This window comes from Haliotis cracherodii, unplaced genomic scaffold, assembly GCF_022045235.1.
Source record: "Haliotis cracherodii isolate W230 unplaced genomic scaffold, xgHalCrac1.p SCAF_6, whole genome shotgun sequence".
NCBI lineage: Eukaryota > Metazoa > Mollusca > Gastropoda > Lepetellida > Haliotidae > Haliotis > Haliotis cracherodii.
In genome coordinates this window covers 33,019,296-33,038,687 of record NW_027266319.1, presented here as the reverse complement: position 1 = coordinate 33,038,687, position 19,392 = coordinate 33,019,296, and the positions used below count along the sequence as shown (strand labels likewise).

General features: G+C 40.4%; 1 protein-coding gene across 1 annotated transcript in view; it reads left to right on the top strand.

Annotated features, from left to right (window-relative positions):
- Positions 1-19,392, top strand: part of LOC139445176 (integrator complex subunit 13-like) — a 444,879-nt gene that overhangs the window by 399,383 nt on the left and 26,104 nt on the right. The window contains exons 6-7 of the mRNA XM_071226299.1: positions 6,216-6,344; positions 16,056-16,140. Coding sequence (XP_071082400.1) covers positions 6,216-6,344; positions 16,056-16,140 — 214 coding nt within the window. The remainder of the gene's footprint in view (positions 1-6,215; positions 6,345-16,055; positions 16,141-19,392) is intronic.

Below are 19,392 nucleotides of genomic sequence, written 5' to 3'. Positions count from 1 at the left end.
CAGGCAGGCACTCTACCCACTAGGCCACGAAGGTGATCTCATGAAACAGAAATAAATTCAGGCAAAGGTTGCTTTAGCATGTCAAAGGAGAGGGAATGATTTGTTTTAAGAATGAAACTTCACTTATAAGAGAACACACTTTAACAAAACTGTAAAGGCTAATGACCTGAGTCAGTTGTGTTTGTACATCTGGAAATCTTTCAAAACAAAACAAGAAGCATTTACTCCATACAAGGGGCGGTGAAGTAGCCTAGTGGTTAAAGCATTTGCTCGTTAAGGTCAAAGACTCTGGTTCGATTCCTCACATAGGTACAATGTGTGAAGCCCATTTCTTCTGTCCCGTGATATTGCTGAAATATTGCTGAAAGTGGCAGGAACAACACTCACTCACTCACTCACTCACTCACTCATTTTAAGCATCAACTAGACCATGGAGGCATTCTTCAGAAAGTTTGGAAGAAACCATCATCTCATCTTGATACTGTTTCATACAGATTATCCATCCGTTTGTCACAGATGAGAAAAGAAATGAATGATAAATGAAAAAGAATCTGAACAAAATTTACAAACCAACAAAACTTTGATTCATAAACTGAGACACAATATGTGAATGAAGGAAGCACTGAGTGTATCAACCACTGGTGGAACCGTGTTGAAGGACGGCAGAGATGCCGGGAGGTTTATGACCATTTTAGGACAGTTTGGCGGCACAAGAGCGTCCCAGGAGAAAGATGTGTTCTATTAAGTATCAATATAGCCCCTAACTGCCACCTATCATGAAATATTATTATTTTTTCAATCAGACTGGTCGGTCCATAATCTTGGAATCTGTAAGTCTCAAACTTGTTTCTGTTTTCGATGAATTTGCCTGTTATTGTGCGTGTAAATTTTATTTTCAAAATATACATGTAAATAAGCGTTTTTCGAAACTCTAATATATAACACTTTTAGGAAATGACAACAGCTATACTGAAACACTTTAAAAATGCTTATTCAAATTTTTGTAATATTTGGCAAAATTGCCCCCAAAATCAAATTATGTTATTCTGTTGTTGTAGGTAATCACACCCATCAATGTTGTCGTACAGGTGGAGTGGGGGAGAGATATTTTCACTCGCATCAATGCCACTCCTTTTCCCCCTGTCACTCGATGAGAGAAACATGATATTTCACTCAACACATGAAATATCCTCTATGGATATAATTTTAGTTTTCATGCATGTAATAATTCCATAGGGAATGTATATAATACATCATCGGTCAAGGTCACTGATTATGCAGTAGGGAGCAAGAGCTGTGAGGACTACAGAAACTGAAGCTGAAGGTCATGCAATGTCATATGAAATAAAAACGTAGCATTTTTCTTTACTACACCTGTCCTATGTCATGGTTTTATTGTCAAAGATGTGTGAGTGTGTGCATGCATGAGTGTTGATGTGTTTTTTGGTTGGTTAATGCGGCACCCAGTATTTCATATTCTAGCAGTATGAAGGTGGTCTCTAGATAATAAAATCTTGACTAGACAATCTGATAATTCATATCATAAGCAACGATTCACGCTGTTGGGATATGTTGACACGCCATGAACCAAGTCGCTGAGCCTGACTACCGGATCCATTTAGTCACCTCGTACGACTAGCACAGTTTGCTGGGGACCATTTAATTCTGATCATAATCAGTACACAATATTATAAAAGGTCTGAGAGAAAAATAGTGACCGCTAGAAAATGTTGTTACAGAACAATTAAGGAATTTTTTATCTTATGTTCGGTATGATTTTTTAAATCCCTAAAAAGCATGATCAGATTCCGTAAAAATAAAAAAATAAAAAATCTTTATTTATGCAACAAAGCAGTCTAATAGAAAATGTCAGATGAAATACGAATGATGGATTTGTGAGCTCTGTACAGAGACAAATACTTCGGCACTCTTTTCCGATTGTGCCACTTCTTTTTCTCCTCTGTTTGGTCAAGCAGAAGAATAAAACACCAACCGATCTTTGAACCATTAGCCTGGGGAGCTATTACACATCGTGTATTAGCTTCTTAACTTCACTAGGACTGCTGGAAGAACGAAGAGGTTGATGGAAACTGAATAAAAGTATTGAATGTCTCCCTACATCATATCTTGTAGTCCCTCTGGAATCCAATCTTGCAATGCTTGCGTAATATAACGGACCTTATCCGAGCTTAGCACCACTGTGATTCCTCAAAATATTCCTCAAGCAGCTTACTATGTTTGTTTTATCAATAGCTAGTTTTAATCGTGTGGACATTTTTTCATCTGTGGAGATCGGAAAGTAATGACAGATCACTAAATAAATATTTGATTTCAATTTTACTCAGCTTGGGGTAAATGCGTAATTTTCTGTGTCCCTGATGTGGCTATTTATCAAGTTTAGCCATCATTTCCTCACAGCTTGACATAATAATGCCTTGATTGACGATTTCATACGTTATTACGGCGCTAACGCTGTAATTTTATTTCCACACGTCTCTGAGTGCTTGTCCACGGATGTTTTCTCAATTGGCATAGATTTCTTGCGGGTTTTCCAATATTTTTCTTGATGCCCTCTTGCGACAAGATTGTGACAACACTAATGAATTGTCACTTTGAATTCCACTGCTCTTGTGTTGCCAGTATTGTTAGTTTTACTTGAATTAATTCTGTGCACACGGTAACTATACTTGTGTCATCTCTTCACATGTTTCCAGACAATAAATATTTTTCAACATTACTCGTTAAGTCAAATGTGTTTATGAGACTTTCTTTATAAGGGAATTTATTATTTTCTTTTTTCTGATACTGGAAATTCTTCTAAACAATGATAGTGTGAATTAACTTTCAGGCGGAATATATTCATGTAATTTGTTTGGTTTGAACCTGTTTTATTGACATAGTCAAAGGAACTGGATAACAGTGAATCACTTAGTGGGGCTACTTCTCTAATACAGGGGTGGTCGGGTAGCCTGGTGGTTAAACCGTTTGTGCATTACGCCAAAGACCTGGGTTCAATTCCCGACATGTCACGATGTATGAAGCCCATTTCTGGTGTCCCCCGACTTGATATTGCTGGAATATTGCTAAAAGCGGCTTGTAACCAAACTCACTCACTCACTCACTCACTCACTAATACATTTATACATATGGTTACTATGTAATATAAGGTCATGTTCATCACATATGTTAAATAAGGGGAGGGTGTATCTGTACCAGACATTTTCAAATGTACATGTAGTTTGAAATTACACAGAAATCAATAAAGTACAGAATGTTTTCTGGATTTCTAATTTGCATTTTGTCTGGTGTTTACTGTTTCACGTTTGTATTTTTTTTTTAATTGGGTAAAGGCTCGGGGCAATAAGAAATCCCAGCATTCAGAAACCATTGGGTTGTCTACAAAATTGTGTAATGTCTGTCAATTTTACATGTCATGCCTGTGTGAAGCCCATTTCTGGTGTCCCCCGCCGTGATATTGCTGGAATATTGCTAAAAGCGGCGTAAAACCATACTCACTCACTCACTCACATGTCATGCCTATCCTAATTACATAGAGTGAGTGAGTGAGTTGGGTTTAACAGTGCTTTAAACAGTATTCCAGTTATGTCACAGAATGTCAACTTAATGTGGAAACAAAGCCCAAAGTGATACAAGTCTCGGGTGAAACCCACGAGCACAGGCATAGTGCTGACCAAGCTAGAAAAATAATCGAGACGAACTGGGATTCGAACACACAGTCATAGGTTTCTGGTGTACCCATGGGACACAACAACCTTAGATGACTCGGCCACCTCTGCCCCCTAATAACATAGAGAAAATGTCTTAGTTTCACCCATGGCACCAAATAAAGTGTCTCAACCTTGACTTGGCATTAGATCGTGGAAAATAATACCTTTTAATTATGATAAGAATGGTGGGGTAGCCTAGTAGTTGAAGCATAGACATGTCATCCTGAAGGCCTGTGTTTGATTCTGCCCATTCTTGGTGTTCACCGCTGTAATATGGCTGGAAATATTGCTAGATCAGGATTAGACACAACCACTAGAAACTTTTAGCTGACCCCAACATTTTTTTAACAAAGAGTATGTACTTTTATCTTCTGGCCGAAGATATGTATTGCCACAATTTGAAACAAGTAGACCTCTTAAATCTTTTTTCCCATCAAGTATGTGTTTTCAATGATTGCCAAATTCTGTAATATTTGAATTGTCTCTGTTTGTCATGTCAATTTTGGTATACAATATGTCAGCACTTCATATGTACAAAGAATTCCCTTGTGGGTCATAAAGAATTGTCATTGCCATTGCCATTGCCATTGTCACTGTCACTGTCACTGTCACTGCCACTGCCACTGCCACTGCCACTGTCACTGTCTTTGTTTTTGTCTTTGTCATTGTCTTTGTCTTTGTCATTGTCATTGTCTTTGTCTTTGTCATTGTCTTTGTCTTTGTCATTGTCATTGTCATTGTCTTTGTCATTGTCTTTGTCTTTGTCTTTGTCATTGTCATTGTCTTTGTCTTTACAGGTATGAGGAAAAAGATATGAATTATTTTCACAAAATCACTTTTTTGCAGTCAAACACCGTTGAGTAGAAGTTGAAGGAACCTACGTAAATACTTCGCATTTTCCGAAGTTCGACACAAACAAAACTGATGAATATAAAAGGAATACACAGGGAGGAAGCATTTACTTTAAGACAACTGTACATTCGACACATAAACCTTTGAGATATCAGTGTTTGACTGTAAATAAATTTAGATCATCATACGGTAGACAAAAAAATGTACATCAGTACCAAATTTTAGCCACCTAATGTTCACATATTCAACGCAAATAGAAATGTGTGTCAGTGGCAATCAAGGGTAATTTATCGACTTGTTCAGTGACATTGTGCACCAGAGCAATGGTGAATGGTTTCAGCCTTCGTAATCAGAAAACTTCTATAAGGTTTGTCACTTCATTCCTGAATTTATTTGAAGAATTTGTTCTCAGAGCATCAATTAGGAGGGCCATGTTACCTGTAAACTGGATTTACGAAATTACATTTGTCACATGAGGCATCAGCACAAGGTTTAAAATTCTGATTTATGTTGAAAACATCATGACGTTCTTTTATCGTGGACATTTTCAATTTAAGGGCAATCTAACCTTGAGACGGACATTTTCTTACAAATAAGTGGACTTGCCCAGGGATTGAAGGTATGAAGGTTGACTGTTCTCAGCCTCACATAGAAGGAATTGTATGTACAGTAAACTACGGTTAGAATGAACTCAAAGGGACCTATAATTATAATCCGTTATAGTTTGTTTGTTTCTTTGTTTGTTTATTTGTTGTTTAACGCCTCAGTCAGCAATATTCCAGCTATATGACGGCGCTCTGTAAATAATCGAGTCTGGACCAGACAATCCAGTGATTGACATCATGAGCATTGATCCACGCAATTGGGATCGATGACATGCATCAACCAAGTCAGCGAGCCTGACCGCCAGATCCCATCAGTCACCTCTTACGACAAGCATAGTCACCTTTTACGGCAAGTATGGGTTGCTGAAGACCCCCGGATCTTCATGGAGGTGTCTCCACAAAAACTTGAGTCAAAATGTTTCACTGTGACAAGTCAGTGACATAGGCAGTTATACAATGTAGTAGCAAAAAGTATTATCTGCGATTGAAAATGCCAAGCAAATGGAACTTGAAAACAATCCACTCTTATTTTCCCGAATGTGTTCGTTTGTAGTAAGGTTGATGTTAAAGAATGCCATCAATTAGCCATCTCACAAACAGCTTGAGCGTAGGCTGGTGAAACACTCTACAACTACAATGTTTACTACTTAATTAAGTCTTTGTTTTATGTGTTTATGTGTTGTTCTGTGTCGAAAGATAACATGTTTTTTGTTTAACACCACGTTCAGCAGTATACCAGCTATGTGACAGCGACCTCTAAATAATGAAGTCTGGTCCAGACAAGACAGTGTTCAATGTTACTGGCAATGATCCACGCTGTTAGGGTAGGAAGACATGCTATCAACCAAGTCACTGAGCCCGACCACCGAATCCTCATGACCGGCGTAGATAGCCGAGGCCCTGTTGTAACCTAGAAGCTACACGGGATGGAATGAGATGTGGGCCACATATAACTCCAATTTTTCCAGCCTTTTGCTGTGACTCAGTGACAAAATCTAGCCATTTAACTGTATGGAATTTGTGTTTGTAGGTGTCATCAATCCTGGCTAGTGAAGTTCTAATCAGCCAGTCTGGCAAATTCCTCTACAACAAGCTGGTGTCACTGGTACAGAGGCACTACAACCTTGGGTCTACCACCGTTACAGGAATCCCTATGAAGGTGAGTCTTGTAGGACCCTAATACAGAGGCACTACAACCTTGGGTCTGCCACCGTTACAGGAATCCCTATGAAGGTGAGTCTTGTAGGACCCTAATACAGAGGCACTACAACCTTGGGTCTGCCACCGTTACCAGCATCCCTATGAATGTGAGTCTTGTAGGACCCTAATACAGAGGCACTACAGCCTTGGGTCTGCCACCGTTACCGGCATCCCTATGAAGGTGAGTCTTGTAGGACCCTAATACAGAGGCACCACAGCCTTGGCTCTACCACCGTTACCGGCATCCCTATGAAGGTGAGTCTTGTAGGACCCTAATACAGAGGCACTACAGCCTTGGGTCTGCCACCGTTACAGGCATCCCTATGAAGGTGAGTCTTGTAGGACCCTAATACAGAGGCACTACAGCCTTGGGTCTACCACCGTTACCAGCATCCCTATGAAGGTGAGTCTTGTAGGACCCTAATACAGAGGCACTACAGCCTTGGGTCTACCACCGTTACCAGCATCCCTATGAAGGTGAGTCTTGTAGGACCCTAATACAGAGGCACTACAACCTTGGGTCTGCCACCGTTACCAGCATCCCTATGAAGGTGAGTCTTGTAAGTCCCTAATACAGAGGCACTACAGCCTTGGGTCTACCACCGTTACAGGCATCCCTATGAAGGTGAGTCTTGTAGGTCCCTAATACAGAGGCACTACAGCCTTGGGTCTGCCACCGTTACAGGAATCCCTATGAAGGTGAGTCTTGTAGGTCCCTAATACAGAGGCACCACAGCCTTGGGTCTGCCACCGTTACAGGAATCCCTATGAAGGTGAGTCTTGTAGGTCCCTAATACAGAGGCACCACAGCCTTGGGTCTGCCACCGTTACAGGCATCCCTATGAAGGTGAGTCTTGTAGGTCCCTAATACAGAGGCACTACAGCCTTGGGTCTGCCACCGTTACAGGCATCCCTATGAAGGTGAGTCTTGTAGGACACTAATACAGAGGCACTACAGCCTTGGGTCTGCCACCGTTACAGGAATCCCTATGAAGGTGAGTCTTGTAGGACACTAATACAGAGGCACTACAGCCTTGGGTCTGCCACCGTTACAGGAATCCCTATGAAGGTGAGTCTTGTAGGACCCTAGTACAGAGGCACTACAGCCTTGAAGGTGTCTTGTAGGACCCTAGTACAGAGGCACTACAGCCATGAAGGTGTCTTGTAGAACACTAGTACAGAGGCACTACAGCCTTGAAGGTGTCTTGTAGAACCCTAGTACAGAGGCACTACAGCCTTGAAGGTGTCTTGTAGAACACTAGTACAGAGGCACTGCAGCCTTGAAGGTGTCTTGTAGAACCCTAGTACAGAGGCACTACAGCCTTGAAGGTGTCTTGTAGAATCCTAGTACAGAGGCACTACAGCCATGAAGGTGTCTTGTAGGACCCTAGTACAGAGGCACTACAGCCTTGAAGGTGTCTTGTAGAACCCTAGTACAGAGGCACTACAGCCATGAAGGTGTCTTGTAGAACCCTAGTACAGAGGCACTGCAGCCATGAAGGTGTCTTGTAGGACCCTAGTACAGAGGCACTACAGCCTTGAAGGTGTCTTGTAGAACCCTAGTACAGAGGCACTGCAGCCATGAAGGTGTCTTGTAGAACCCTAGTACAGAGGCACTACAGCCTTGAAGGTGTCTTGTAGAACCCAAGAACAGAGGCACTGCAGCCTTGAAGGTGTCTTGTAGAACCCAAGTACAGAGGCACTACAGCCTTGAAGGTGTCTTGTAGAACCCTAGTACAGAGGCACTACAGCCTTGAAGGTGTCTTGTAGAACCCAAGAACAGAGGCACTGCAGCCTTGAAGGTGTCTTGTAGAACCCAAGTACAGAGGCACTACAGCCTTGAAGGTGTCTTGTAGAACCCTAGTACAGAGGCACTACAGCCTTGAAGGTGTCTTGTAGAACCCTAGTCCAGAGGCACTGCAGCCTTGAAGGTGTCTTGTAGAACCCTAGTACAGAGGCACTACAGCCTTGAAGGTGTCTTGTAGAACCCTAGAACAGAGGCACTGCAGCCTTGAAGGTGTCTTGTAGGACCCAAGTACAGAGGCACTACAGCCATGAAGGTGTCTTGTAGGACCCTAGTACAGAGGCACAACAGCCTTGAAGGTGTCTTGTAGAACCCTAGTACAGAGGCACTACAGCCTTGAAGGTGTCTTGTAGGACCCAAGTACAGAGTCACTACAGCCTTGGGTCTTCCACCATTGAAGTCATGTCTTCACATACCCTTTGCCTGTGGTCAGATCTACAGTAACACTTTTCCTATAGTCATACCTTCACATTCACTTTAATCTAAAGTCAAGTCTTCACCTACCCTTTGCCAGCTGTGTGCCATGAGACATTATCAAACTTAAACCCTATTTACATGTTTTCTTCAGCCTAATGAAAACAGTGGAGTTCAGTGTCCCGAAAGCCTCGCTTCAAACACCCATAGGCAATATATGTAAAAAGCCTAAAGTCCCATCAAATCAAATTAGTTGTCACTCGATAAGACAGCCAGAAAAGAAAGAAATGTGTTTTTTTCTCTTTGCTTCAGGAATTATCTTTTCTAGACATGTAAAACTAACTTATCAATAAACACTGTCTCTATATGTCATTAACGTTTGCCTGAAATACCATCGCAGCAAGAGAGGGGGCATCTTCTGTTAAGAGTATATCACATCTGGTTTGGTGTCTTTAAGTTGGTAACGAAGACGTTTACTGGTAACAGCAGTATCATACGGGGGAAGAAGACCGTGGGATCACCGTGTACTGACAGTAGTCTGTACTGATTACTGGCCAAACACTCGGTGATTACATTGTGTTTTTGATTACTTGGGAAAATGGTCACTGACCTGTTGAAATGCTGCACATGTCGTTGTTGATTTAGTCATTTTGTGGTGATTTTTCTTATAGATTATCAGTATTGATTGATTCTTGTCCTGCTACTGCTTCTGATGCAGGTTCATCATGTCATGACTCGCCACCATTGATCCAGGGGACTGGCGATGATGGCAGGGAAGCCACATTAAAGGGGTTCTTTGAATTGACTGCATTTGTGTTTTGTGTTAGCTATGTAAGAAATCTTCTTGAATAAGATTACAACTCTGTTGTATTTTATGGGTGCAAATTCCAAAGATTTGTTTGATATTTTATTTAGGAGATAAACCTTTTGTGTTTTCAATTTAAAGTAGATTACATTTATATTTTTATTTAGATAATGTTTATTGAATCAAACTTCTTACTCAATCATTGTTGGCAGGCATTTTGAAAACATATGTACAACTATGGTCCACATTCTCAATGCCTGAAATATGTGCGGGTCAAGGATAATGATTTAACAAACTAAAATGTTCGAGCATATACAGGGCAATACTTTGTTCAACAGCTGGTATCAGTGTTTCCTTCGTTCAGATTGAAAACCCACACAAAACACTGAGCTCAACAAATGCAGTTACACTTAATTTGTAGCCCCCAAAAGTTGTGTTTAATATTGTCATAGAAGAAAAAATGTACATTCTCAATACTCTGGCGATGCATCTGAATGCAACATCTAATCACGATGAAATTTCACATCATGCATGAACAGGATGTGATGCACGTGCACGTAGAGAAACCAAAGTGTGTGCGCCTCTAGTGGAACTCACAATCACTAATGCAATTGAGCTGAGAATAGGCTTAAGAATGCCTTCAGGACAATATCTCAATGAAAAGACAAAATGTTGAATTGTGGGTACAATGGAGAAGGGAACATCAACAACCTAAGTTACCAAAATGTTTGGCAAAATAAAAAGTGTAATTTCTTGACTGTGGGACAAGAACCGTCAAACGAATGGGGTTGCAATGAGACCTGGGGGTGGCAGGCCAAAACAAACAACACCTTGACATGATCATCTCATTACATAAATTGCACTACACAACAGATTCAAATCTGCTCCTGTTACCAATAGAGAATTCTGTACAATAATAGGAAGGCAAATTTTAGTCTGTCTTACAGACCCTGATACAAATATATATCAAATACAGCCCATGCAAGTCTATAATGTTTGGCAAGTCTAGATTACTGCAGTATCAGAAAATGAAGAGAGTCTCTGGGCTCTCTTTTATATTATTTTTATTAAGATATTTGAACAACTGGTTTTTTTCTGTACGATATTTTCATTTCAGAGACTAGATGTTTGTCTAGGCAAATTTCAACATCTACAAAAAAACGTCTCTCTGCGGCAAGACATCCTGTGAAGGGTGTGACCCTAACAGATCACCATATAGGTGGCGAAGTATGTTTTGTTTGTTTGTTGTTCAATGCTGCACTCAGCAATATCCCAGCTATATGACTGCGGTCTGCAATCGAGTCTGGACCAGACAATCCAGCAAAGATTAGGGTCAGCTTGGCAAGATCAGGGACGGGCTGTGCGTCATTGGCATTTCACCATGTTTACAGAAGAATTCATGTTTTGTCTCCAATACACAGATGGTTATTGTGAGTGGACATTTGATTTGCCAGCGATATGTTGAAACATATCATGTGGAGCCTATCATTGTTCCTTTGACTAGAATCATCAGCTGAAATTTTGACCTGCAAGTTGACAATATCAGAACACATCGTGCCCAGGTCATCACCAATTATCTCCAACCAGAAGTACATACATACATTGGACTGGCCCATCTGAATACAGCTGCTGGGATTATTTTCAGATCTTCCAAGATTGATCATGTCTCCCAACGTCTTATGGAGCTCCACTGGCTGCCTGTTGCTACACAAGTCTACTATAAGATCCTTATCAATGCCTACAACCTTGCACCTTCCTGCCTCAGTGAACTCTTACCGATTTACTCTCCAAACCAAACACTCCAATCTCAACAACAACATCTCCTCACAGTTCCTCGTGTCAAAACTTGTACTGGGCGGTCGGGTAGCCTAGTGGTTAAAGCATTCGCTAGTCACGCCGAAGACCCGGGTTCGATTCCCGACATGGGTACAATGTGTGAAGCCCATTTCTGGTGTCCTTAGACGTGATATTGTTGGAATATTGCTAAAAGCGGCGTAAAACCGTACTCAATCACAATAAAAACTCGTACTCTCAGCAGAAGAACATTCTCATTTGCTGCAGCATCTCTGTGGACCAATCTGTTCCCATTATTTCCACATTCAAATCGCAGCTTTAGACATTTCTGTTTCACAGTCTTACAGTTACAGTTAAACTAAGAAATGCAGGGTTTGGGTGATCCTTGCACAGATCCTGTCTTAAAAGGGATAAAACAAGGAATGGTCTGCTTCATATTCTGTGTCTGAGTGGGGTATTAATGTTAAACTGTGGCATAGTACGCTATATATGTGCAATAATCTTGAACTTGACGTTAAACCTCTTTTCACCTGACCTCATCACGGCTGAATTATTGCTGAGAATAGTGTAGATAGTGTTCTGCAGACACATTTAAAGTGAGTGAGTATGGTTTTACGCTGCTTTTAGCAATATTCCAGCAATATCACGGTGGGGGACACCAGAAATGGGCTTCAAACATTGTACCCATGTAGGAAATCGAACCCAGGTCTTCGGCGTGACGAGCGAACGCTTTAAACACTAGGCTACCTGATCGCACCTGACACATTTGAATCCAGATACAAATGTAATAAGATGTCCGTTGGGAATATTATTACTTTTAATTCTAAATTGTCTCCAATACACAGTTCATCAGGGGGCACAGGTGGCCCATTCATCGCTGGCGCTGTGCAGAGTTACATCCCTTGGGCATACCCAAATTTAAATGCTATGGTCGTGGGTTCGAATCCCAGTTTGCCCTGATTATGTTTCTAGATTTGTGAGCACCATACTCATAGGCCTGCTCAAGGGTTTCACCAAAGTGGTAAACATCTGAGACCTGCGAGCTTTCCTCTCACATCAAGCTGACACGCCATGATACAACTGGAATACTGTTCAAAGTGGCATTAAACCCAACTCACTCACAGTTCATCAGGGGCGGTCGGGTAGCCTAGTGGTTAAAGAGTTCGCTCGTCACGCCGAAGACCCGGGTTCGATTCCCGACATGGGTACAATGTGTGAAGCCCATTTCTGGTGTCCCCCCGCCGTGAAATTGCTGGAATATTGCTAAAGGGGCGTAAAACCAAACTCACTCACTCACTCACAGTTCATCAAGTTTCTTTGCACATTCTAATGGTTGAAATCACAAACTGAAACAATGAGGTAAGGGCTCTCTCAATTTACCTTTTAACCTTCCACCAGATAAATAATATATGGACTGCAAACTCAACAAGCTTATATGTGTGTCAGTGACACACCATTACGCAGTTGCATCACTTTGGTGCTGTGTTCTTGTGATGAATTGTTCATTTGAAAACATTTTAAGAAGCGATGAGAACTTCTCAATGTGCAAACACCAGTGAATAATTGACATGTGCATTTTTGTACACTGAATAACCTGGCTCACACATTCTCTCAGCTTTTTTGTTCCCGAGGGAAATATTCAATAAATGTTTTTATAGACCTTAAAAAAATGCTGTTATATCCTTGCTGTTGAAATGCTATGAAAAGTTTGCCTGAATTTTGAGGAATTTTGAAATCCTCTCCATTGAAGTAGACATTTAAATTTTGGCACTGGTGAGTGTAAGGAATTCAGTGTGATTGAAAAGTGCTAAGAATTCCTTTCCAAAGAAACATGTGGAGAAATCCGAGTCAGTGAAGCGTGATAAAAAGCAATTAGATCTCTAACTGGTCTCTACGTCACGTCTCTATCAGCAGTTGAAGCATATGGATGAGTGGATGAGTAGCAATCTGACCCCACCAGTGATTATCAGTGTATCATTAATGAAGGTCACAGTCTGTGTATGGACAATTGATCCAATATTCTACAACAACTTGGGAGAGTCAGAGGAAGGCATCTGACCTTGACAGCAAACTGGCAACAGTAATTAACACTGATTACTGAATGTGAATCTGCTGCTGTCAGCATGTGGAAAGTGTTGCTGGAGCCTTGAATAAAGGAGCCTTGAGTGGAGCTTTGAGTGGAGCACTGTGTGGAGCCTTAACTCGAACCCTGAATGGAGCCCTGAGTGGAGCCTTGACTCGAACCCTGGATCGAGCCCTGATTGGAGCATGAATGGAGCCCTGACTGGAGCCCAGTAGGCAAAGCGTTTGCTTGTCCAGCTGCATACTTGGGCTCAAGTCTGCACATTGACTGTATATATATCTAAGGGGATTAACCTGGGGCAAATTGGCAGTCCTAGCAAGTTACATCCAATTCTTTCTTACACCATTATGAGTGTCTGATTAGTTAATGTTATGAGCTGATGTTGGAGGAAAGCCCGAAGAGATGCTAGTGTTAGATGTTTACCACTTCTGTGAAACCCACGAGAAGGGGAATGGTGCAGACAAACGTAGAAACATAATCAGGGCCAACTGGTGAGCGAACCCACAACTCCACACTGTGAATTGCAGGGTGACTTGGCCACCCATGCCCCCAAGACAAGTTTATGATGTCAGTCTACCTAACAGTTGAAGGTGTTTCTAATTACTCTGGACTCCGGACTACCTCTGTGGTCTAGTGGGTAGAACATCTGTCTGGAGGGCAGAAAGTCACTGGTTTGATCCTTAATCATGTCATACTAGGGGGCACAGGGTAACCCAGTCGTCTAAGGCGCCGCGATTCCCTGTGCAGAATTGCGTCCCTTGGGCATGCCAGAAACCTATGATTGTGGGTTCGAATCCCGATTCGCCCCGATTATGTTACTAGGTTTGTCAGCACCATACCCGTGCTCGTGGGTTTCACTGAAGTAGTAAACGTCCAAGACCTGCATCACTTCGGGCTTTCCTCCCCCATTAAGCTGATACACCATGATATAACTTAAACCCAACTCACTCATGTCATACCCAAAGACGTTAAAAGATGGTACTTGTTGTTTCCCTGTCTGGTGCTTGGCATTTAGGGTATAAAGCAAAGACTAGTCGGCTCGGAGTCAATATACTGTGAGTGGGGTTAATCCTGGGAAAAGGCATATCAGCGTCCTAGCAGTGGTGGGGTAGCCAAGTGGTTAAAACATTCACTCGTCACGCAGGAGATCCGATTTTATTCCCAACTTCGGTACAATGTGTGAAGACCATTTCAGGTGTCCCCCGCTGTGATATTGCTGGAAAAGCGGCGTAAAACTATGCTCACTCACTCACTCAATACTAGCACTAAAAAACCAGCATTAGTCCACGCAGACACACAGACACACACACATCACTATTTTAGTGCAATAACCTTGAACGCGATGTTAAACCCCATCTCATCTCAACTTATAATCTTAATGGCAGGTTAGAGAATTCCATATGTATTTTTTTATAAATTGTGAAGGTATTTTAAAAAATCAGTCATCAAAATATGTAAGTGTGAGAAACTCTATCATTGATGGGATGCACTTGTGATGAGGTATCTAAGATGTTGTTGTGACATGGCATGCTTTTTTCCAGAGTTGTGGAGAGAAAATTTTGGCACCTTTAATCATGCCTCAAGCTGTTCATGTGTAATTCATGCCAAGAACATCCGTTCACTATCAAATATTTATGTCTTTGCTCCAGGGAGAAATATGTCAGCATCTGTTTGTGATTCGCACATAGACTTGTTGCCATCTCCTTCTTGACTTTTTTGTTGACTGAATTGTTTTTCTTGAATTCTATACCTGACAGATTTTATGACTTATATAAAAGGTTATTGGAAATGTTGGCAATATGATATCTTCTGTCTACACCCAGGGGAAATAACTTGAGAGGGAATTGTGAAGAAAATTTGAAAAAAATATAGATTCAGAAATGTGATACTTTTTGTGTCAGTGTTTGTTATGCTAGCAAGAGCCACATAAGTGTAAGGAAGTCATTCTAGTGTAAGGAAGTTTGATTTTATTTTAATTTAGGAATTGTACTTAAAAAGCTAAATAGTTTTTTGTAAACTCCACTAATTCCAAGAACAGCACCTAAAAGATTGTTTCCAGATTATTATTTTTCCAATCAGTTTGCTTTAATCAGCAGATTATCACTGATCAGATATTAATTGTGATGCCTTTGAAGATTCACTGTGCAGAGTTGCTTTTTTTAGTTGTACCAGGATCTGCTGTTTATGGATACTGATCCTAGATTTACACAGATTACGATCCCTGGTTCATGTCATCATTCCCTTCATATTACTGAAATAATATCGATGGCTAACTAACTTTATATCCAAAGTTTAATAAAGAAATAGAAAACATGTTTCATGACAGCTGTTTCAGTTCTTGCTACAGTTGATCTTCAAATATTTGAGTTTATATTAGTTCTTGCTACAGTTGATCTTCAAATATTTGAGAATATGTGCATCCCAAAGGTTACCACTTTCCTGCTAGCAATACTGACAAGATTTTATCATGCAGGATTCCAGGTTAAAAGTGGTCCCCAGCAATCTATGCTGCTTATAACTGGCGACTTAATGGATGAGACGGTCCGACAGTGACTGTTGGTTGCATGTTAATATACTCCAGCATGGTGGAACATTGTTCATAATATCAATCACTGGATGGTTGTATCCAGTTCAAATATTTACAGGTTTCTGTCATACATTTGGAACAATGCTGTGCAGCATAAAACAACAAACAAACAAACAAACACAAGGTTTACAGTAATTATTCCCTCCCCCCACGGCTGACTGTTGGAATTGTCCTCTGTTCCAGGAAGAGCAGAATGCAAGTTCCTCTGCCAACTATGACGTGGAGCTGTTGCACCCAGCATCTGTCCATGAGGAGATCTTCAAGACAGGTGAGTTAACGTGTGATGAACCAGCCAGTATGTAAAACACAATATCAACACAGACATAAAGGCTACACCAATAATTACTTTAGGAGGAGGTCTTAAAGGCAGATGAGTTAACTTGTGATGAACCGAGCAGTGTATAAAACACAATATCAAAACCGACATCAAGGCTACACATATGATTACCATTTATTGACAATCTCCAGCTTGATATGGAGTGATTCTGGGGTATAACAGAGAATTTTCCATGGATCTGCAGATTTGTAACATCAATGGTCACTTTTGTGTATATGACATTACAATGTACACATAAATTATATACCGGTAGTCCCTTCGGTCCCCAGCTAACATTTGGGTTGGTTTTTTTTGTTTAAAACCTTCTCATCCCTGTAAAAGGGTTTCAGTGTAGTTGAATTCATTTCCAGAGCTTCAATTTCTGTTTTTAGCTAAGCAAGTGATAAAAGTTGTTCTGATGGTACTCTCATTAAAATTTTTTCAATGATGAAGTCAACAAGTATCATCCATGATGTCTTAATTCAAATATTTCCTACATGTTTGACTACTCATAGTATGGAGATATGTATGTTTAACATGTAGATTACATGTAAGGAATATTTAAATCCAAAGTATTTTTGTTTCACATTGTATTCTTAGAGCTCAACAAGAATTTCAACTCTTTTTCAAAATTGATTTATATTTCAAAATAGTTGAATGTTTGATCTCTAGGATCTCTGAAAGTAGATACAACATCCATGGCCCGTGAAGAATAGGTCTTCAGCAACCCATGCTTGCTGTAAATGGCGACTATGCTTGTCATAGGAGGCGACTAACGGATCGGGTAGTCAGACTTGTTGACATGGTTGATGCATGTCATCGTACCCAAATGGCGTGGATCGATGTTCATGATGTCAGTCACGGGATGGCCTGGTCCAGATTCAGTTATTTACAGACCACCGTCATATATCTGGAATATTGCTGAGTGCAGCGTTTAACAACAAACAAACAAAACAAGTCATTGCCAGCAGGCCATGTTATTCCTTGCGCAGATAATTCATAGCTTTTTCCCCAAAAATTTTTTCAAACTGATTAGATTTTAGCTCAAACTGCACTGTAAATAATTCTGTTGTTTTTCTTTAAGCACTATATATAGACACACATAGTACCATGTCTTTACAGTTCCCCATGTAGATTCAATATTTTACAAGTCATGCACTCAGTAAAATGTCTGATATATTTGATTGAAGATGGGAAGGTTAATTACTTGACATCAAACTGGTTTTTAAAAAATGTGATTTGAAAAGACATTCTGAGGACAGAGTGGAACGTACGGAATCAACAGCCAAACCAAGGTCATTCTTGAGAAGAGTGGCAGGTTTATGGAGTGAGCTGTTGTATGACTGTATTGATGCCAGCATAACTTCACACTGAATCACATTATTCTTTCATGTGATGGAAGAATTTTCCCTTTAGGAAATATAAAATATTATGTTATATGTATAGATTTCAAGATAGAGATTTATTTTCTGACAGCATCTGATGATTCATTTACATCAAAGAATGTATAGAAAATGATCACCACTATTTCATTGGCTTCATTTCACCACTTGTTTGAAGTGTACTAACTCACTGAAATTCTTGCATAATTTCTGTCTTTTGTTTGAATGATTGGCCACTAATTCCCTGACACTTGTCCTATCCATACATCAAACTATTAAACAACAGCAGGCTGTGATATGATTCTATTGAAGCCACTTTTCACATTGACATTATGCTTGTGGTGGACTATCAGGAACTGCCAAAGTTGGTGATAAATCCTTCAAGTCAGTTCAAGTTATTCCCCTGTTGAACTTTATTAGAAATAGTGGCACCCTTTCCCAGTTATAGAAGAGACTAAAATGTACTCTGTTAAGCTCGGTGGCTTGGTTTCCTTCGGTCATCAAGCCACAATGGTGTGTGTGGATAGATAAAGTTTGAGTTTGTTTTCAGTTCATGGTTTGATGGGTCCAGGCTCGATTTTTAAAGGAGTCTTTGATATAGATGGAATATTGTGACTGTTGTTAAACAGCATTCGAAAACCATTAGTTCAAGGTTAATGTTAAAAAAAGGTCTGAAAGATAATTTGACATGTCCAAATGTCATTTATGGATTTATGTCTTCCAGCCTCATCAATTCGCTCATCAATACTTGTTGAAATTGCCAAAAACTGTTTTCTGTGTACTCTGCTCCTTCCAACGTTACCAGAGATGGTCTGGAATCAATGCTGGATATCTCCAAGGAAATACTGTCCAGTGCTTGTAGGCTTGTAACACTTCACAGAACTCGAGGGAGTCACTTCAACCTCCGGTTGAGGCTCAGATCAATCCTGGTAAAAAAAAATGGTTTATCACGCATCAGAGATCGTTGCAAGTCCTTCTATGAAATTTGATTTCAATTTAGACAGCTTTGTCACCCGTTGAATGCAACTTCTGATAATCATAGCAATTGGTGCACTTCTTTGAAGTTTAGATACGGACTCTAGATGATGTGCGTTCTCTTCATTTGCATTAATCAGTCTCAGGAAAAATGTCTTGTCTGGGCCACACAGCAGCAAAGAGCATTACATGTCATTTTATTACAACGATGGAAGCTAATAAAGCTACAGAAAACCTTTATTTATGCACATAGAATGTTTTTGCTGGATAGAAAATGCAGAGATTGGCAAAAACGGGATCAACTGTAGTAGCCTCTTTGTGCTTTTATTGCCCATAACAGAGCATATGTAACATCTTCTTTGTGTTTGTATAGTGAGAAAAGACAACTTTCTCAATGCTGGTTTTTCTGCTCTTTGAATATTTCATGATTCTGCTGGGAGGACTTGTTACAGTGTGTCTGAACTAGGTATTAACAATTTCGTTGAAAGGACAGGAAAGATGTTTGAAAAGGGCAAATTGTCTTAAGAAGGCTTATGTTCAAGTAGCAGAGCTTGGTGTTTCCACATGGATAGTGTTTTCCTGCATTTGTCTGTTCAACTCACTGATGGAGTGAACCTTTTTATTTGTCTCAGTAGATTTCTGACTTTAGGATAAGTGACCTTGTAGGGAAGGTCAGCACAATCCCATGTTTCTTCTGTAAAGCAGATGTTACTATTTGTCAGAACTGTTTAGGGTCAAATATATTTGACCTACAGATGAAATAAGTATTCACATCTCTACGGAGTGCCCCCTCCTCTAACTGACTCATTTGTCTAGTGGACGGTGAGCGGAAGGTCAGGGGTTCGAT